This window comes from Phyllostomus hastatus, unplaced genomic scaffold (assembly GCF_019186645.2).
Source record: "Phyllostomus hastatus isolate PE091 unplaced genomic scaffold, TTU_PhHast_1.1 phas_contig_16, whole genome shotgun sequence".
Lineage (NCBI taxonomy): Eukaryota > Metazoa > Chordata > Mammalia > Chiroptera > Phyllostomidae > Phyllostomus > Phyllostomus hastatus.
The window spans coordinates 28,815,492-28,837,500 of NW_025333643.1; the positions used below are offsets into that span (position 1 = coordinate 28,815,492).

The 22,009-nt window shown below is 39.0% G+C and overlaps 1 protein-coding gene across 26 annotated transcripts in view; it reads right to left on the minus strand.

The window, feature by feature from the left end:
• Positions 1-22,009, minus strand: part of FOXP1 (forkhead box P1) — a 627,100-nt gene that overhangs the window by 22,270 nt on the left and 582,821 nt on the right. For all 26 annotated transcript variants that reach the window (XM_045832498.1, XM_045832499.1, XM_045832497.1 and 23 more), the window contains 2 exons: positions 20,488-20,575; positions 9,041-9,124 (listed from right to left, as the gene is read on the minus strand). In XM_045832498.1, the coding sequence (XP_045688454.1) occupies positions 9,041-9,124; positions 20,488-20,575 (172 nt within the window). The remainder of the gene's footprint in view (positions 1-9,040; positions 9,125-20,487; positions 20,576-22,009) is intronic.

Here is a 22,009-nt window from a genome sequence, read left to right on the forward strand (position 1 = left end):
AGAGATATGGAACTATAAAATTTTTGATGAGTTTTCCTCTTCATGTTACAAATATTCACCAATATACAGCATAGGACAAAAGTAGGTTTTGTAGTTGTTTGTATGGAAAATAGTTAATAAATAATAACACAAGAAACTCTATGTTTCACAAACAAAAGTGTAAACACACTTTTGTTCCACTCTATACTGTAATAATCTATTGCATCAAGTAAGAAAATGAATACCATTTATTTGAAGTAATACAGAGAAAAATCAATAGTACTGTTTTGATTCTTTCTTTGTGTCTATCAACTTAAATTTCACCCTGAGTACTTCCTTTTTTAATACTGGAAAAAGAGGCTTATTCCCTTACCCCCCCTTTCCCCAAATCTGTTGTTATGGAAATATTAAGTCTGGCTGTGCTGAAGAACTTGATCATTTTCAACATATTTATTACAGTTTACACAGAATTGCTAACTCAGATACGTACAGTTGGCCCAAATCCAAAAAACTTCAGCAGAATAGGCTTACTTGATAACATTTTCTCAAGCCATATTTCGAATCACTTAACAAAATAAGACTGTTTCACCATCACAATAGTTCTAGTACAAGGCATTATTTGTGGAAGGTATTCAAAATGAGATTCCTCTGAGATCATAATCAAAGAACTTATTAAAAGAGAGTTCCAATTTATCAAGACGACTCAACCTTGCTCATACTCTAGTAATGAAAAGGCCATGAGAAACTTCTCTGCCTTATATGTTTAGAGTAATTCCATAAAAGGGCAATGAATTTGAAGAAAAAGGAAGATCAAATATCGTTAGGTAAGTAAGAATAGCAAAAAGTGTTGGAAACTGAATGTTGGGTTCCAGCTTTATTTGTGCTTTCTTTTTTATTCTTCCCTTCCCTTGAAATGGTGACTCTGTCAACCGAAGATCCCTGACCTGTACCCCTATGCCTGACAAGAACAAGCTAAGGACACTGCTCTGCCCTAACAAATCTCCAGTCAAGCTAGGCAGGTGCCAGGAGGACATGTTTTATTAGTGCTGGAAACCTGACTTCATGATGCACATCTGCAAACTGAGTGCTTGCAGTTCAGAGTAGCAGCTACAGAACAGAGCAATAGGGGAGGCTGCAGAGAAGCCAAGTGGGAAGGCTGGGGCTGATCTCTTTGCCTCAAACCTTTATCACTGACCATGTGCAAAAACTGTGTATAAGCATCAGCTCAAAGAGTCAAGAAAATAAGTGCATGACAGTCTAAAGCTCATAAATTTATAACTCTTAAAATTCAGAGGTGCTATGCTTAAGAATATCAGAATCCTCTGGAAAACCATGGATACCATGTGTAAAAACCAAGTTGTAAACTTGCCACTGTGTGGTTTTTACTTAATTCTCATACTACCACTAACACTTGAGATGTTATTACTCATATTTTACAGATAAGCAAACTGAGACTCATGAGAGATTGAATAACTTGCCCATATTCACAACCTGGACCCAAAGTCAAACATGCACTTGTGATCCTAGGCCTTTTGGACAGACTTCTTATGCCCAGGTAAAGAGGGAAAACAAAACAAAACAAAACTAAACTAACTAGTTTTATTTTTCTGCAGGCTCATTTTTGGAAAGGATTCAGTTATCCCTGGTTCTGAATGACATACAGTAAATATTCCTGAGCAAATATGGGGCCTTTGATATTAAACAGAACATGCAATTGCTGCCCTTGACGAGCTTATCATCAAATGAAGGCACTGATCCAAGGAAAATGTGCCAACCACCTTAAAACCTTTCTGAGGACTAACTTGACTTTCTGGCCTCTTTTTTCAGTTTACAGACATTACCCTAAATACTGTAACTTTCTTAAAAATGTTATGAAAATTTTTTTAAAATATATTATTTATTTTTAGAGAGGGAAGGGAGGGGGGGAGAGAGAGAGAGAGAGAGGGAGAGAGAGGGGGGGAGAGAGAGAGAGAGAGAGAGGGGGAGGGAGGGGGAGAGAGAGAGAGAGAGAGAGAGAGAGAGAGAGAGAGAGAGAGAGAAACATCAATGTGCAGTTGCTGGGGGTCATGGCCTGCAACCCAGGCATGTACCCTGACTGGGAATCGAACCTGCGACACTTTGGTTCGCAGCCCGCGCTCAATCCACTGAGCTATGCCAGCCAGGGCATGAAATTTTAATATAAATACAACATCTTTAAAAAATATGTGTGCTCCTTTCCAGTTTTGTGGAAAAGATCACCAAGTCTACTGGGTTCTACTCTAATTGCCAAACACCAAATCTCATGTAAACACTCAGGAAGTGAAATCCATCTCTGGGTGCTCACAGGCAACAGTGACAGACAAGTCACATATGACGATGACAAAAATGTAAGGAGAGTCTGACTCTTACAGCTTTTACAAAGGTCTCAACGCTTGGAACATTCCCACCAAAACAATAGCAGCGAAAAATAAAAGTTTTCCAGGTTAGCATGATCCACGAAGAAAGAAATATACTAGAATTATATGGAAGTTTTTGAACATCAGTAGCAATAAACACTTAGCCAGAAGAAAGCAGAGAGGAGGCTTCCTAGACTTGACAAATGACACCGTGATCCACACCCACTGCTGGGCTGTTTCTAATAAGCCACAGAGGAAGCAGCCAATCTGAGCTAATTACCAGATAAAAATGTATTGTAAAGACTCTAATTAGGAGATGAGGATGGAGTTGATCTAATGATTAAATGCTGCATTCGACTGACCCCACCATCAATGTGCAGTGGTGCAAGATGTCACTGGAATATTTTGCAGAAACAGTAATTTTATTTCAAGGAGGGGAGGCAGTAATATTTGTAATGATGGCTACGAGGTAAACTAATTAAAAGACAGTTCCTAGAGGAAGAGGGTGGCGAAGAGCAGCTGTGGCCATTCCAACACCAAATGCCAAGTCTCAATAGAGGGACTGCAGTCAAGTGGAAAATTTCTGCCTGACCTCTGCCCTTGCTATTAATTTGCAGGAAAACTAATGACACATATACATATTCCCACAAAATTGTTCTAATTGCTAATTTGCCAAAGGAGCCCAGATTCCAAATTAAACATGACTGTAGCCTGTGAGAGAAGAGAGAACAAAAGGCTGTAAACTCCAAACACAGGGTGCTCTGCCATGCGAGATCATTTGAAGGCTGAACCAACAAGTTAATGAAATGTCAACCTTGTCAACTGCAATAGAAGTTTCTTTACTTCTAAACTTTTGTTCTGATCACATGCTTGTCTTGAGGAGAAGCCATCTTGGGGAGGAAGGTCACGAGGGACAGATAAGACAAGCAAGGGGAAGGGTTCAAAACAGGCTGTGTTCAAATCTGCTCTTTTAATTAAGGTCTGTCTGAAGACAGTGGACAAAAAAAATTAATTACAGACTCAGAAAAGCAAATCGGGAATGGTGTAGGTTTTTCTATAATCTTGAAATATTCATTTTAATTGTAAACTACTAAATCTTAATATAACCATCAATTCGAAATGAAAGCATATGTGCTTTGTATTTCTGACTGTAGCTAAGGTTTCAAAAGATAAATTTTTTCTAGGGCATGGAGCAGGAAGGGATTGAACTGGGAGGGTTTCTTTTTGTATTTTTCTTATTGTGTTCATTTTCTATTTAAAAAGAAGTTGCTATGTTTAGAAAAGTTAGTAACTCTGATATTTTCTACATGGCAAGTTTCCACCATGTGATGATTTGGGCAAAGATAATCTCTTTGAAGTCTGGCCAAAAGTTAAATTCTTATGTCACTCAAAATTGCTGTAGGATTTTATTTTTTTTTAATTTATGTGTACCATCATCACTGAAGGACTGTCCTGGGAATCTTACCAGCCCAGCTATTGTAACTGTCTCACTACCTAATATTCTGCTTAGCCCTTTTGCAAAAATCAATCTTTACTTTATAAACAGTAACCTCTGCTTTCTTTTAAAGATGATGAGTCATTCCTATTAAAAAAACATAAACAAACCACTGATGCAAACCCAGACAGAAACAGACTTGTCGTCAAATATTCCCATAAGAACTCATTTTTATTTTTGTTTGTGCTCTTGTCTCACATGAGAACAGATTCTGAGAACAAAAGACAATCCTGAAACCAAAACACCAAGAGACCTCACTGCTTAGTAGGGGGCTTTCAGCCACACAGAACTCGTGTTTCTGCTGTTGGTTTTACTGGCCTGAGCAGCTCGAGTCCTGCTTTAACTGTGATGGCATTTCTAGAAATGAATCACTCGCATTTGTTCAGGCAGGGCCTTTCTGAGGCTGAAGGGACATTCCCAGACTGCGGGAGGCTAGGACGAGGTGGCAGGGGGAGGCTTTTGTTCCCAGCTTTGCCTTCCTTCACCACTTAAGCCTGGCCCCGTGACTGTGTTAAAGGGGCTGGTGTCACTGACAGTGACACGCAAAACAAAAACACGGGTACTGAGTTGAGGAAGAGACTTAATGAGAAAGAGTGTATAAAAATAGCTCCATGTGTCTGTTTGAGAACCTCCTTCTCTGACTGCTTAACGCTGTCTCTTAGCCACAGCTGGGTGGCATTGGCCCAAATGGTTGGCTGTTTCTCTGAGTTAAAAGACCCCCTCGCACACAGGGAGCACTGTGTTTTTATAGCAGCTAAAACTATTTCAAAATAGTCCTAATTGCTATGGTTAGAGGGAAAGAGAATGTGTAAAAAGGAAAATCCAATACTACATTTCACTTCAAATATTCCAGTTCCTCTAAGTGTTTTATAACATTTCATAAGGAGAGATATATGACCTGCACTATAATTACCTGTCCACCAAATCTGAAGGAATGCAGTTTCTCCAGGACCAGGGGTTGTGCTCTGGTGTGTAGAAATACCCTAAAGCAAGGTATACTTTCCATGTAGTCAGTATTATAAAGTGTGATTTACAATGTTTTTCTGACATAATGATAGTGAAGTCTTTTAAAAATATCCTTAACAATTTAATAAAGTCGTAACACAGGCACACTTCTTTTTGTTGCTGTAACTGTTTTGTCCATTGAGTTACTCCTCCCTCCCAGGAAATAGCTCAGCTAATTCTGCATGGAGTATGTATGAAGACACTATGTTTGGTATTTACTTTGACAATGTTACTGACTTTGGAACCAAAGAATATTAATCACATTCATCATGATAGTTTTCTATTGTCTGATTTTTCACTTTTGCTTCTCTTACCATGGGACAGGAATCTTCTAAAACTCAAAATACAATAATTTGACTATTCTAAACATAAGTCTAGAAAGGCTTTTCCCATCACATGTGCTCAACTGCTAGGACAGGCAGCTGCCCTGGGAAATTCACACACCCTCCCATCAGGGCCCAGCTTTAATACCGTGGAAAGTATGAAATGCCTGCTTTGATGTTGGCTATTTCTTAACTTCCTCCATACTGCTCCTCATTGCATACCTTCCTTAGAGACACACAGACACACACACCTACTCTTAGCCCAAGGAAAGATTCATGAAGCTGATTTCTTTCCATTCCTTCCTATTTATCTAGGTTTCTTGATGTTACTTTGTCCAGAAGTCTTCCTAGACCCCACCAAAATAGCTCAGTGTTCTACTCAGTCATAGCACAACACATGCAGTGAGAGAGTGAATAAGAAATTGTGTATATGTGCATTTATATGTTAGTTTGTTCCAAAAGCCTCCAAACACCTCAAAGGCAGGGATTCCTGTAGCTACTTTAGTACTGTTTTTATGCAGCATGCCAATGACTATTCGTCATTGCAATAGCTTGATTTTAAATGCAACCTGCAGTCTGAGTTGTGGGTGTAATTATTTTGGGTTTGAAAGATTTTACAGTGAGCAGAAAAGGATGCTATTGAAGGGGTCCAAGGACTAAGAAGACTGCAAACTTATATTCCAGTTCACTAATATCCACCCGGCACGAGTGAGCTTGTACCCACTTCTAAAAACTTAAGGTCTGTCCTGAGATGAGCATATCTTCTAACTAGCCAAATGTGAAGACAAGTTCCACAATTGCATCCAGAAAATGCCATCTACAAATTGATGTAAGAACAATCCAAGAAGGTTTTGGCAGTTTCTTTGATGGAATGAAATGGAGACTGGTTGGACGACTAGATATAGCAAATGACACTTACCACCCAAATGACATTGAGTGAAAAGCAATGTTTATAGCACAGCATTCTATCACTTAGTAACTAAGAATTTAAAAATAAACATGAAGTTCCTTTTAAATAGAAATAGAAAAAAACCTCAAACTCACTATCAAGGCTGTAATATTAAAGTCCCCATCTATGGTAGATTTGAATCCTGGTAACTGCTTAACTTCCAATCAAAGATTCTAGAAGAATATGCATTTGAACATATACTGTGCATTCTATTATTTAAGGTGAAATAAATTAATTATAGGCAAAGGAGAATACTGTGCACATTAGACTCGATCACCAGATAGCTCTGTATCACTAAAGTTGGAAGAATCAAGAGTTTGCTATGTGTGTGTGCCCTTGTTTTTTTCTTTTAACCATTTTTGGGGACAAGGAAGTATAAATTTATGCAAAACACTACATGTCTACCTTTTATAATTAATTTCCCAATGCCTCACCTATACATATTTTAATAATTCCTGATTTATAAGATGGCATCTAATAAAATTTTCTATTTTCCAATAAGTGAAAAGAAGGCAGGTTCATTCCAGCAACAGTGTCACACAATATCTGCTTGTCAGGCACCAATTTTTACTTCTTACATGTAAGTTAAAGGATAAGGAATTTATAATATTGCCTGTGAAGGGAACCACTTTTCATACACAAATGTGATCTTTTTATTTTTCAAAGGGTAATACAACAGTACATTTACATAAACTAATCCAAACAATCTATGTATTTGACAATGGCAAACCTCACACAGACGGCCCATTGTTGGTTTACATCTTGGAGTTCTTTATATTGGCTGGTAGCTCAGCCCTAGCTGTCAAAGGTTTGACTTGGACTCTAAATAAATGGTTATAGAAGTGCTGTGCGGCGATATTGAACTTCTTTGCAAAAGAAAACCTGCTGTGTATGAATTCAAAAGCTATTAATTTTTCAGTCAAAAATATTCGTGCCTATTTCTTTTAATAAAGAAATACTGTGCAGAGCTAGTAAGAGATAATGTTGACTAGTGGTAGAGAATTTTCAATAGAGCAGTTAAAAATAAATTTAGTAGGAGGTCCCCTTCAAAGTTGTAATTTTCAACAATGTAAGACCTTTTTTTGCCTAATACTAATCAAGATAAACCTTCCTTCCTTGTGCATTTACCCCAGGACTGGGTTTCCCTGTTCACTGGCTACTCAGCACTGGTCCTCATGGTGATTCCCCATGGCCCTTCTGTGGCCTGTACAGGCTTACACTGAGTGTCCCTGGGGTTTGGCAAGTCTTTCTCCAGTTTTATCCTTTCTCCTCCCCACAGGAAGCCTCATGATCCAAAATAAGCCCATTTCTAGACTCCAAACAGTATTCTACCATTGTCTTTACTCCATGGAAGAAGTAGAAGAGAATCTCATTCTTCACCCTGGTTGCTAGGTTTAAAGACTCACACCCTTCATCCTGGGAGGAACCATTTCCCTCCCAATAGAAGCCATATGAACACGTTCAGAGTTTTAAGGTGATTGGTTCCCTAAAGAGTTGACTATGCCCACTAGTGAACTCAGTCATTTCAGGGTCTCACCATACTGAGATCATAGTATTTCTAGAATTCCTGTAAACAGGGGGAATTTATAGAAATACCAAGACTAGCACAGATGACTACTGATTCTACAACATACTGAATGGCCTATGCTTGTTTTTCCCCCTTTCTTTTTGGTAGCCTACAAACTCAGTCCTATAGCTATTTACTTCACAGTACATGGAAACGAAGGGCTTTTTCCGAGTAAAAATGGATGTGCAAAGTGTTTAATGATTTTATGCCCTGTATCTCAGTAATGTGTTCTGTTTCAGACATTAATTTTGTCTGCCAACTGCATCCTGGCAGGCTACCATATTTGCTGGTTAATAGTCTGACTCTGTTTTATTTGTATCACCATAAATCATACATATATGGGTGTATGTTTGCTTTATTTATAGGAAAAAATCAGTCCAAACAGATAAACCAATCCTTTGCCATGATGCTGCATCATTGCATGTTGATTAAAATTACTGGTACCAACTATAGATTGTCAACGCTCAATTAATTTTCACATAGTGACTCCATGCAAAATCAAATAAAGGCAGTGTACCTTTAATTTTTACAAATCTTAAAAATCAAGAAGCAAAGCGACTCTATTTTGAATAACCAGTTGAAGGTACTAGGAGGTGTTTAGAAATATAAGTATATGAGAAATGCAATTATTAAAGAGATCAATGTAAAACAAAGAACGAGGCCCATGACAGCAGTTGGGGACACCATCCTTCCACTTTGATACTATCTCTGTCTGGATGGCCCTCCTTGAGGTCAAGTAAAAAGGAACAAGGAAAGAAAGGGGGGACCCCTAAAGTTAAACAAGTATAGTGTACCACATTTAGTTTCTGAATTGCAGAGTTGTGTTTACTTCAGTCTCTTTAGATGTGCTCCATAATCTGAGCCTCTAGCTACTCTGATGTGTGTTTCCTTCCTGTCACACTCAGACTGGATGAGCCCTTGCTCCTTTTCTCCTGCTCACAGTCTCCATTTCCCTGGGCCCCAAGGCCACTGTCTTTGCCTCTGTGGTCTGGTTGTCTTTTCTCTGCATCATTACCATTCAGAAAGTTTTTTTCTCTTCTCTCCCAGTGAGTTCTCACAGCATATTTTAGTACCTAAATATTGATGTAATGTAGCATCCATCATCTGTCCCCAAGAAGAGCTGACTTCCTGGGCCTCATGAACCAGGACTGGGCCTGCATCACCCCACATTATCTTAAATGCCCAGCACAGTACCCTATTCATAAAAGTTTACCAGATACAGTCAGCTCAGCTTAGTCTTGACTATTCAACACTACCAGAGTGGCCTGCATCCTTCCTGTGTTTTGGGTGGGGAAGTAGACAAGAAATGCTGTCAGGTTCTTCCCTTTGGTGTAGCTCAATACTTACAGGCTGAGGGGCAGCTTTGGGTTCTGTAGACTTCACATGCAGGTGGGTCATCATGGCTTGCAGGCGTTCTTTGTCTTTTGCAAGCTAGGATGGAGAAAATCCTTTGTTATTTCTTCAAATACAGATTTAAATATGCTGTTACTATTATACATAATTACAGCCAAAATGATACATATTCCAAATTAAGCTATGGCACCATCACACATGACACAATATTGTTCATTGCTTCATCATTTTGAAATCTATGTGACCACTGCCAAACTCCAAGTAGCTGGAGGTGTCTGTGCGAGATTTCTCAACAGAAGAGACTTTAGCTTTTAACTATGCAGATCTAGACCTGCTGGCACCAAGGAGTCCTATGGACACAGACAGCTAAAAGACAAAAAAGTGAATCATGCCTATTAACCAACCTTGTTCATGAAGAAGCCAAAATAAAATGAGCTAGGTAGCTAAAACTCATAAATTCATCTGCTGTGGTTGTGGGAACAGTCCTAGACAGATGGGTACTTTTATGCAAAATTAACTTCATCTCTCCTAACAGGTAGGTGCAGATTAAGACAGTGTTGGCAAGCGATGTTATTAGCAGGGCAGGCACAGGGCTACAGGTTCCCATGTTCAAATGTATGCGAATAAGCTTATTCATTTATTCAATATGTAAGTACATACCATGTGCTAGTCTCTCATCTTAACAAAAATGGAGATCTCCTCAATCACCAGAACATTGTCTTCTGAAGGCACAGGAGTTTCTAATCGGATTACATGGCGGGGACCCAAATACTATCTATTGGATGTTACTTGCTCTATGCTTGCCCTGGACTTTTTAATGCAATATTTTCTATAGTTCAAGACAGTTGAGCATGGGGGGCATATAAAAAGTACCTTTATGAAAGAAGTGGGAAGTATATCCCCAAAGGATAATGGTATAGTTAAGAGAACAGCTTAGAACTGTGGGAAAATGTATAAGAGATTAATGAGAGGGAGAGAGGGAGGGAAGAGGGAAAGATGGGAAAAGAGAAGGTGGGAGGGAGGGACACAGAATTAAGGAGAGACTCATTCCTTCTATGTCACATAACTAAGCTTAAATCTTTCAAACATGAATTATTTTTGTAAGTCTAAAATTATTTCAAAATAATGATCAAGTAAGACATTTCTAAATAAAGGTATTTCTAGGGGAGGAAGTGTTTCAGCAATTGGGGTGGCAGAGGGAGGGAAGGGGTACACAAGCCAGAGAGAAAAGGTTTTCGGTATCCTAACTGGATGACTGTCTAAGGCCATATCACATTTTTTTCCCTCTTTATTCCCTTGTGGTTCAGGGAGGAATAAATTCCTGGGGCGGTTGGGGGCAGGGTGAGTCCTACAGTGTTAGCATTTATCTTTCAACAAACAGGAAATGAAAATGATACCATATTAGGAGCCACTTTATGGTATTCATCTTCTGTTCTTCAGTAAGTTATTGAACAGCCAAACTAAATGATGCTTTGAACACAAAACATAATGCTAAAGGAATTTAGTTTTCCAAAGTGGCTCAGAACAATTAAAATGTTAGCAATGACATTTTTTAGTTATGTTTTTTTGTGAGTGTTCTAAATTTTTAGGTGTTAAAAGTAAAACATTCTTAATTTAAAAAATGTTTTAAAATTATAATGGGGCAGAGGTAGGAAACAACTAGTCTGTCATAGTGAACATTACAAATTAAAGGGTGAGAGGTGATAATTACTGAAGAGTCTGATGAATATTAACTGTGACTTAATTTGGGGGTAAACATTGTTGATATAGTAATTACAAAGACCAAAGTAGAAAGAAATCCAAATTCTCAGCATCAAAAGATTCATCACCTCTATACTGCATGGAAACGTGTACAGGCTGACCTTTTACTAGTTAAAGGCTGCAAACACATACCCGACTTGTACACATAGCCACACCCATAACCCTGGAGGTCATTGCCATAGGGAACATTTTATTTTTCCACGAGAATATTATTTAGACTTCATCATCCATTTTGAGAATTATACAGGTTTCTGATTTTGCCTCAACCTCAACTCCACCTATAAAAGATGGGCAAGGTAACAGAAAAAGGCAGTGATCCAAGTTTTTGTTTTTGTTTAATTAGTGCAAACTAGCATGTAATATATTCTTAAATGAGCCTTGAGTTTTTATCATCAATTCTAGCTCTGACACAAAGTGTTTTAACAGTTAAAGGGAAAAAAAAACTGGCAGAGTTTGCTTTTTGTTTTTTTAGGCAAAGGCTAAACCTTCACACCTATTGAAACCATATCCTCTCTTTAGTCTTGCATTTATAATACTCACTGGCCCTTCAAAAAGCTTTCAGAGTCTTTATTACCTTTTATACCACCATTCCATGAGCTCACCATCCCATTAATTTTCATGGCATCCTTTCATTATTATGAGAATACAAACATTTAATATTAGCAAGCATACACCAGCATTCTATTATAAATTGAATCCCATAAAAAGCAAAGGAAAGGATGAAAAATTCATTTCAAAGGTCAATTAAAAATTTGGTTGGCAAATTAAAAAAAAATTTCTTAATGTTGTTGAGATCCAAAGAGAATGACTTTCTAAAAGCTTTCCTGGTGGGTTAGGATGGGTGTTGACATAGAGAGTGGCACATGTCTGGGAGTGCTGGGTTAAATCAGCAAGTTTTCTCACCATGTTCTGTAGTGTGACAGCAGAGTGGAAATGGGTGAAAGCTCCCAACTTTTGGCACAGCAGGTAACCTTTGTAAGTCTTTAGTTGTCCCTGTAATTCTGGAACAATGATCTCTGAACTCTGAAGGGCTGTTTTGAGGAGTAGGGAAATTCTTGCACATAAGCTCAGCATAGAGCTTAGTGCTTTGGGATGTTAAAAAAGATTTTTAAGGGAAAGTTAAATCAGTGAATTCTATATAGATTTCTCCTGGCTAAGTATATGTCGGAATCTGCATCAACATAACAGGGGTTCAATGGAGTTTGTAGCTGGGCTCATTGGGGAGAGATTTTTTTTAATGTGTTAAAGAATGGAAGAAAGCACGGGAAAGAAGAAGTCCATTTCATATGGATTTATGTTCTCGGTTCTCACGGTATCTTTCCCTCAGCCTAGCAAATCCTTTCCCCCCTTGGCTGATATAAGCCATTCCCTCTTCTATTAACTATAGCCTCAAAGTGGGTTTTAGACAGCCCAGGCTGTGAATGACCAGAACGTGTGTACTGCTCCAGACCTACCGATAAGTGCCTAAGGCTAGGAGCTCCATTCAACATCTTCAAAGATAAAAACTAAGGAGATTAAATACATTCTTTTAGCAGAGAAAAGGGAACATGGATTTGGGTTCATTTAACATGATCATTTTATATGCTGTCAGACAGACTGGTTTTCACTTGTGAGAAAAAATTCTAAAATAAATGAAGGACTCTGGGTATGTAAAAATACTAGAATTACCGAGGACAGGTGAGAAGGAGCCAGATAACTCATTTAATTTCACAGAAACCAAGACTGAGGTGGCTATTTTCAGTCTTCTAGCCCTATTTCCACATTTTATAGTTGGGAAAAATGAGAACCACAGCTGAACTTACCTAAGGTCATGGAACTAAGAATAGGCAAAAAATACAATGGAATTCTGGTTATATGAGGCTTGGTCTGATTTTCCTACATTGATGGGAACACCTGAGACACTAACTGGGAACAGACATACCTCTCACCTGCTTCCATCCTGAGTTCTGACACAAGCTCCACAAGAGGATGGGACACCCATGTCTTTGTAGCAGGAACCCCATTTATGGTTGGCAAGTCTGGATTATTTCTGTGCAATAAGGAGTCTCCATGTAACTGACTGGAGTTGTACCTATTCTTACTAAATCCAACACTCCAAGGAGGAATGTGGGAGTAGGCAGCTTGAATAAAGACCCCAAGTGTCCAACTTTAATGAGGTGGGTGTGGGAGATAGTCCCCTCTTCCACGGGCTGAGTATGCCTTAAACAGGGAGGGCTGTCTGGTTTCCTCAGTAGTTCTGTATACAGCAATGATCCAAACAGAATTACTGAGACAGAGTAACATATGATCAGAAAAAGAAGAGCAAAAGGGAGATGGGGAAAAACACTGGCTGGAAGGGGTAGAAATGAAATTCTTCTACCAAACTGATTATTTATTAAAAAGTGATTTTCACCCCACTTTACCAAACTACGGTTATCCTGGTCATCCATATGTCTTCCCAACTTGGCTTCAGTGAAAACTTACAAACAATTTCTTCACCACCAACTACAACTCTCAGGTGGAGGCAGCCTACAGCTCACTTCACCCTGACTGAAGAACTTCCTCACTTTGATTGTATTCTGTCACCATCTTCACATTCCTTGTATGTTGTTATTAAAGACTCTCTTGACATTTAAGCAGACGCACGCTAATACTCAGTCATAGTCTAGGAATTCTAATGCTCCCAGAGTTAGGCAGGATTTTAAATTATGAAAACTAAGTGTCTGTTTTCAAAGAGAGACATAGAAGGGAGAAACCCAGAGACTCTCTCTTCTTTTTCTTGGCTCTCCTCACAAAGCTTTGGCAACATAACACTACAGTGCTATCAGGCCCTCTTTCCCCAGTGTTCTCTGAGTTTATTCAGAGACAGTCATGAGGCTATCATCCCACTGCCACTGTCCTGAGTACTGCCTTGGAAGGGGTTAGAAAAGTACAAAGGGGGTCACATTAAGATAATATATTTGTGGAAGTCCAGGAAGCGGGTGTGATTACAAATAGCACTGCTAATGGTAGAATGATCACATGTAAAGTCCCTACAATAATGGATTTGTGTTAGGCTTAATGTCTCCCCCTGCTACTGAAACCTGTGTATTTTTCTCCCAGCTGACACTTTCTGAGAGCTTAGAGGTGCTGATGTAGATGATTTAGGAAACTGTGTAGTGATCCCAGTGTTACTGAGCTCTAGCCTTGCCCTGCTGTGTGGATTGTAGGGGAAAGCTCCACCAGGCAGAAAAGAGAACAGTCCAAAACCCGTGTTTTAAAACCAGTGCTGTGCAATTCTCAGGTGTAGGCACAGAACCCCACAGGGCCATGATCACCCTGCTGAAAACCAGCACTGGAATAAAAGAGTGTGGGTTACAAAGGCTGGGCTAGAATCTGGGTGCTGTCCACTGTTCGCTACTGGCTTTGAACAAGTTAATGAGACCTTCTAAACCTTTGTTTCCTGATCTGTAAAGGAGGGGGTGACTGAAAATAATTTCTGACCCTACGAGGCCTATTACTGTTAAGATCACCACCCATTCAGTAATACCTTTTCAAAGAACGATAAGAAATATTACATTAAACATGCTCATTAAGTGTGAGACAAACTGATTTCCAGATGTGAGCTTTTTCCTTAAAAAAAAAAAAAAAAGACCCTTAGGATTGAGGAAATAGGGTAGAACTCAATGACATTGAGGGTATGAAGCATCTAGAACAGTGCCTTGATATATAGTAGGAGTGCAATACATATACACTCGACTAGTTTTCAAGGCCTTCTGAGAAATAATTAAAAGCAGATCATGAAGCATTCAATAGCTCTCTATTGAATTGAAACAGATTGTCAGGGTGACCACCTCATTGCAGTTTGCCCAGAACTCTGCCAGTTCTGCAACTGAGAAACCCAACTCTCAGGCATCCCTCAGTCCCACGCAAGCAAACTGTGATGTCTGGTCACCCTACTTTCTGTTGAACTGACAGATAAATTTTTAAAACAAGAAGAAATTTTTCCACTATCCTTCTCCTTCACCCTACAATTAGGCTAAACTTTAAGTGGCTTCCTTGGTCTGGAATGCCTTTGCCAATCCCCCTTTCCCTTGTCACCTCCACAACGCCCCCACCCCCACCCCACTGCCCAACCCTAAACTCTGTCTGCATTTGGAGAAGTTCTAGTTTTACCCTCCCTCCTAAGTTGCACATTCCAGGAAGGTAGAGGCCACCTTTCTTGTCTGTCCAGTACTTTGAACAGGTGCTTGAAAAAGAGTGATTAAATAGAATCAAACTACCAAAGAATGAGAGTATATACTTTTCCACCCACACCCCCTGCCTGGGTCAGGAAGATTATCCCCATCACTTTGGCTGGCTCCCTTTCCCTTAGCTGCTTTCAATATTCACTTTAAAGGTTCTGTAGGTTGAGGGGTCGCTGGAAGCCTGTCCTGAGCCCTGTCCCCACACATGCTGAGCCATGGATGGGATGGAAATGCCCAATCTCCAGGGCTCCTTTTTTCTCTCATGCAAAACCCATCTTCATACATAAGAAACTGTGCTGCAACTAAGCAAGGTCACATGGTCAGAGAATAGATTCAAACCAACATAGTACTTGTGGTCAGAAAAATGTACCTACATCATGAACATCTCAGCTTTCTATGGGGATAAGTCTGTCAAACACTTTTTTTCTTGTCTGTTAAACTGAATGTTTTCCTCCTTTTCTAAAATGGAATTCTGTTCTGGCCTATGAGATACTTCTTATGATATCTCATCCACAGTTTGATGGTTGAGAGAAGTCCTAATAAGTGTGGCTCACCTGAGTGAACCCAGGTAACTGGATTAATGTGAATTTAAATTCCTGTGTTCATGTCTGGTAGACAGCAGGTGCTCAACTATCAAGGAAGGTTCAAGTGCTTCCTTATAATCTTGGCCATGGCATTTGTGGTGGGCAATTGTTATGCTCGACTTACTTCCAGTTCCTATGCCTCTGCCCCTCTGTTTGGGTGGGAGGGACCTATATAAACCATGCCTATTGATTGTGGCATTTTTTTTTCCTCTCCAGTTCTAACTCATCACGACTGTATATCATATGGAAGAATCTGTAAAAAGAGAACATCTAACAGAAATCTTAAATACATTCTATGATCTCAAGAAACCATATCCTTGACCCAAATGATTTCTGTTGTGTCCATTTGTCTTTCTGTAATGTGCCCAGGTGTACAATGTAAGGACCTCACATAACTTCTTGGATTTATAATGCTGGGCTTCCAGGTAATAGCCAGGGTTAACCCTCCATTTAGTCCACTGATAAAATGTCAAAAGTACTATAACTGTCTTTGTACAATAATAATGAAATGCAGTAAGAAATATTCAAAAAGTCTCTGAATACCCACTAAGATGTTTTTCTGAACCCTCTTCCTGCTCAGTGAGAAGAGTCACAGGGTATAACATGAAAATTGAATTAACCAACCCTTCTCTGTTAACAAGCTCTATATAAGATGTCCACTGCTAAGAAACATGCATTCTATATTCTGATATCTTCCAACAAAAATGCTAACAATAAATATGCATCTCACACACCACACTGATTAGAGAGATCTAAGTCAGAGCCATACCCATCACTTTTACTTCTGCCTGGTTGCCTGAACTCTCACCATTAGAATCTCCTGGCTTTTCCAAGGGGAAGGCAACACAATGGAAACATCTCCAGCCACTATCCCCTATGGCTAACTATGGTGATTAAAAATATATATTGTATTCAATTCTTTAGGGAGGTTTGACTACTATCAGTGCCTTCTGTTTGAGGTCAGAGTTGAGGTTTCCAGGGCTTAGAATCCAGCAGATGAAAACATACACAGAATAGCACTCAAGTGCCTTTTGCGAGCTTTGGTCATAGCACTCAAGTGCCTTTTGCAAGCTTTGGTCATGCCTGGTGCTGACTGACTGCCCTCCCGAATTCTCTCATGAAATCCCTTCACACTTATTCTGTAGAGCAGACATAAAAACTGTCTGCTGATCTCTACTGTAAGGTCCAATTTGGGCTTATGGGTTTGTTTTTGTAATAGGGGCACATGTGACTTCTCCCAGATGTAAATGCTTGAGAGAGGCCTTGTGAGTCAAGTCCAATGGTAGGGAGAGATTTCTCTTCCCACTCTAATGCTGCACTCATCTTTCAGGGGTCGTGCAAACTTTGATCGCTTTTTCCTGTGGTGCTCACTGGTGCAAATATTTTTCAAATTCAAGTTAGTAAATACACTTTGAGATATTTGGAGGTTCTGCTATTTCCTGGACTGGGCAATGCCTCCTTTGAAGGGAAGAGAAGTAGCTTTTCAGTCAGTCCTGTCCAGGGCACTCCTCTAAATGAAGTGACAAACTAGTCTGCTGTTCAGAGAATGGCAGGCAATGCCAGTGCAATGAGATAGTAAAGCTGCTTAAACAGAAGAATACCTCTGCATAGACCTGATTTCTCCAATATCTCAGGTTCTATAGGCACAATGCCTGTTAGTTGATTAAAAAGTACATTTCCAGACATGGGTGAATGAAATGGCAACTGTGAGAGCATAAGCATGGAGATATTGAGCTTCAGAGAACAGGAGGCCTGAGATGAGAGGAGCTGTGAGTGTAACTGTACCTTGCCCAAACTCTCCCAAATGTGCCAGATCTGCAGCTCTGACTCTCAATCTCATTCCTGGTAAGGGCTTATCTTAACTGGAACGCAGGACAAGGGGTCTTTAAATACTAGAAACTGTTGACATTTTCTTGTGTATTTCATCTGATTGAATACTAACAAATAGATAAAATCTTCTTTTGGTTTGGTCCCTTCCTAGAACTGAAACTCTCTTCTGAACATGTTTCTGGTGTTTTCAAGAATCCATTAGTGTTGGCTAGCACTGGTCAATTGATAGACAGTGCCAATGGAAAATTAGTTATTCATGGTCTGGTTTTGCTCTAGAGTGTAAGAACCAGGAGGGCAACCCTATCTATTTTACTCACTGTTGTACTCCTTAGAGGGTCCAGCAAGGTTCCTGTTGTTATAGGTTCCAGGTAATGTGTGCTAAATGCATGAGTCGATAAATGGATGAATGAATGAACATATCCCTCAGCCAGCTTTCCATGACCCCAAAGATCAGCAGGTACTTGTCATGTAAAATTGCTGTTGAGGAAACCTGACCAATGTGGTAACTAGGCTAATTTTATACACCATGGTGAAGAAGGGTGAGGTAAGAAGAGGCAAGTAGACTTTTAGGTAGGTAGTCAGGAAACTAAGGGAGCAAGTTCCTAATAATGTGATGAAATTGTTTTTGCTTGGCAAACTTCTTCTGCAAGGGCCAGCCAGGCATGAAATACTGTCAGCCCTAGAGGGCACAGGGAATCTCACAATTACTCAACTTTTCTGTAGTGGCCCCAAAGCAGCCACATATAATTTATAAATTAATGGATGTGACCATGTTCCAATACAACCTTATATATGGACAGTGACATTTGAATTCCATATAACTTAATTTTCTTTTGATTCCCACTCCCAACTATTCAAAAATGCAGAAAGCTTTCTTAGCTCATGGGATTTGGTCCACAGTCTGTAGTTGTCAACCCCTGCTTTTGACAAGCACTATTTTAACCCTCTTAATAATTCTCTCAAGCTTTGAAAAAAACCAAACCCTTCAGAATTAGCCTGTCCCTTCTTTTGTCAAAGCAGACTCTCAAGCAAAAATATTATCTAGGATATCATCACAGGTATCAACCACACAGTAACTTCTGGCCAGATGATCTTCCTAGATTCCTACCACAAGTTGAAAAGTCTACTTTCAGTTTGATTAGCAGCTGAAGGATGAAGGAAACTCTATAAATAAATGAAATCCGCAAATGATCAAAGAATCCTCACATCAGTTTGTACCATTATCAGGCCATATCTATGAAAAAAACATTAAAGCTCCCAGGAGATAATTACTTCACTTATTAATGGTTTACCTCCTTTTCTCCTCCTGCTGGCTCTTTGTGGAGAGTGAGGAGTAACAAATAAATAACCAGTTCCTGAGTAACAGGGGCCCCATATTCAGATTTGCAGTCTGTAATGCCTACATGAGCAAACCATGACAGCAACTTTAGTAGATAATTTACTCTAGGTAATCTTTAAGAATTTAATTTTATCAATTAAATAAACAAATGCAGAAATTTGTATCACTTTATAAATCCCACCACCAACATATGTAAATTCAGGCTGAATTCAACTTCTCAACAGCTTACTATTATACTTCAATATAAGTGAACTCTGTGAGATAAACATACAACTTTTCTCCTTTCCAATAAACATGCTAAATTTAAAGATGTTTCCAAAAGCTTAAATAAAAATCTGGGGATTTTATGATGTGCCCTTTCCCTGTATAAATATTCTGCTGTTCTGATAAGTTCATATCTATTGTCTGAATAGAAAAATATTAACTAGCTGAAGAAAATAATTTTTGAGACAATCTTACTTTAAAAACTATAATGCCATGCAAGAAAATAAGTAAATTTTTAAAAGTCCTCTGTATCCTGAAAAGTCACAACAAAAAGTTTAAGTGTGTTTTGGCTGATTTTTCTCTGCAACTGTTTGAAGCTGTAAATGACTTAACTCAGTAAAATTCCAAATGTAATTATCTTCTGTACTTAGCCCAGGGCTCTCCATATATCTCAGCATTGCTGTCTTGCATATAAAACAGCCTTTCTGATGGCTGGTAACAATATAATGTACAACATTGTTTTAATTTCCTCCAGTTGGCTAACCTCTTGCCTGCACTAACCAGCCAGAGAAGAAGCCACAGTGAGTCACCAAGCACTCAAACGTGTTTGGAACTCAGTTGCATAAATGGGGTTTGCAAGGTCAGGCTTTTGCAATTGTACATTTTAATAATCTCCATTTCTGACCCAATTTTTACTTTTAGCAACTGAATTTCTATTAGTTATACCAAGAATGGAATTATTGATAAAATATGGTAGTTCATACAAAAGTTATACCGGAAGTGGAACCCATATTAACAATGCCCCCCACCCATGCTCCTTACAACTGGGATCCACAGGAACACTGGCAGAAATTTATTTTCTCTAGTCATAAAATACACTCAGTATGACCCAGTGGGTTTCCAAGTACAAGATTTTATATATGTGTGTATTTGTAAGCATGCATGTCTGTCTGTGTGTTTAAAACATGTGTAGTGAGCTCTCTGGGTCATTCTGTGGGGGCACAAAGTCAGGCAAGGATGAAACACAATTTCTGTTTTACTCTGGAATTTAACTCTGGAAGACGTGCCTTCCTGTGTGCTCACTCATCACTCACCAAGCCTTGTCCACTTTCACTAGCTCGCGCGCGCGCGCTCTCTCTCTCTCTCTCTCTCTCTCTCTCTCTCTCACACTCTTCCAAGCTTGTTTCCCCAACTCTAGGTTAATAGTATTAGCACCTTAGGGGACTTAAACTAACAACAGATAAACAGAGAGTTAAAGGAGAAAAGAGAAGGAAAGGGAGTGAGGAAGAGATGGGACACTGAAGGGGTGAGAGGTGGCTGCATGCACACAGACACATAGAACTCCAAAGAATGAACTGAGGCTGAACTTCCCAAAGAACAAAAGATCAAATCAAATCACATGCAACAAGTTTTGGACCTCCCATTCAATAATGAGTACACAGGAACTCAATGCAGAATACTGGAGAAGTTTGGAGTGTGAGGAACACTGAGGTAATATGAAAAGGAAATTGGGTTTACCTGTAGCTCTAACTGCTGAACAACCTGCATTTGTACTCTACATTGAGCTGTACTTCTATCGTCCAGCGCATGCTCACTGTTGAGATGTCTGCAACAATACATAGAAAATCATTAAGCGAAATGGAGAAACAAAAGGAAAATATAAGTTACCAGGATGTTTAGACATACACTAGGTAGTGGGTCTAGTCTCCCAGTGGAGAGCAGTTTTGTGGGTGGCCAGCCCTGTCCATCCCCACCACTTAGTACTGATATTACATGGAATTTAACACTGTCATCACCAAAACAAAAGTCTTCTAGGGACAAGTTCTGCAGAGCATATGGAGATAAACATTTACACATAAATAAGAAAAAATTTAAGAAATTAAGTCAAGGCAGTGTTCAAGACCACCTCAATAGGCAGAAACCTGAGACAGGGCTCAGAGTTCAAAATTCTCATTTGTAATTATGGTCTGAATATGAGCATTTGTTCACAAAGAAAAGTGATTTTTATATTACTTATGTAACAACCTTATATTGAAATGCATTAACATGAATGTCAAAAATGGTAAAAGGTGGAAAATGGTATAACTTTAAATATGAAATCTGAAACATAAACCTACACATGCAAATTATGTACCAATGAGAGGGAAAAAATGCAGACAATTACTTGAAAGGAAAATTCTGGCTGGGCTCTTGACTGTTAATGGTCTGGATATCCAGTTCATGGATGATTCAGGCCACATGCTGGGTATGCCTGTCTTGTGGTCCTTTTACTATTTATTAGATTTTTCCAACAGGGAAAATGCTAACAAATTGAAATTTCAATCAGTTTTACCATATGCAGGAGCTCTGCTAATCAGAGGGTTGAATCAAAGCTTAAAATCTTCAAAATAAAAACTCCTGTACCTGTATTACTCAGTCCTTTCTTATTAGTGATACAATAGACAATTATGTACAGAGGGATTTGCCTCAAATTCTATTAACAACATCTTCGTGACATTTAGGCAAAAATGCATTTAGATTTAGGATCAAATTATTGAATACTTTCACAATGACAACAATACTAGGGGACGGCTAATTATTAAGACTTTAGGGTGCTACCCAATTTCAGTTGCTTTTTACGAAGCACAGTTAAAATAAGAAATTTAGAACCCAGTTTTGCAACTTTTCAAGACAACTAAATATACCAAATATTCACCTTTAGCACTTAACTAGGTAAAATTAAGCCTTACATCCTTGTTAATCCATTCTCTAATGTTGAACAACACTCAAAATATGCTTATTTCATGTCCTAATGCTACCTGAAATGACTTTTACCTTAACAACAAAAGGAACAAAAATCTCGCTGTTATTCATATTTATTTATAAGTATCTGCCCACTTGCCCAGCCTCATTAAGGGAAAAAAAAGCAAAGAAGATATGTTTTATGAACAATGGTAATGTACCTTCAAGATATCACCTCCAGTCTTAGGCCGAAATAATGACCATAGTCTATTCTGTTTAAAGAGTAAATGAACAAACAATAAAGGACACAGAAGGAAGT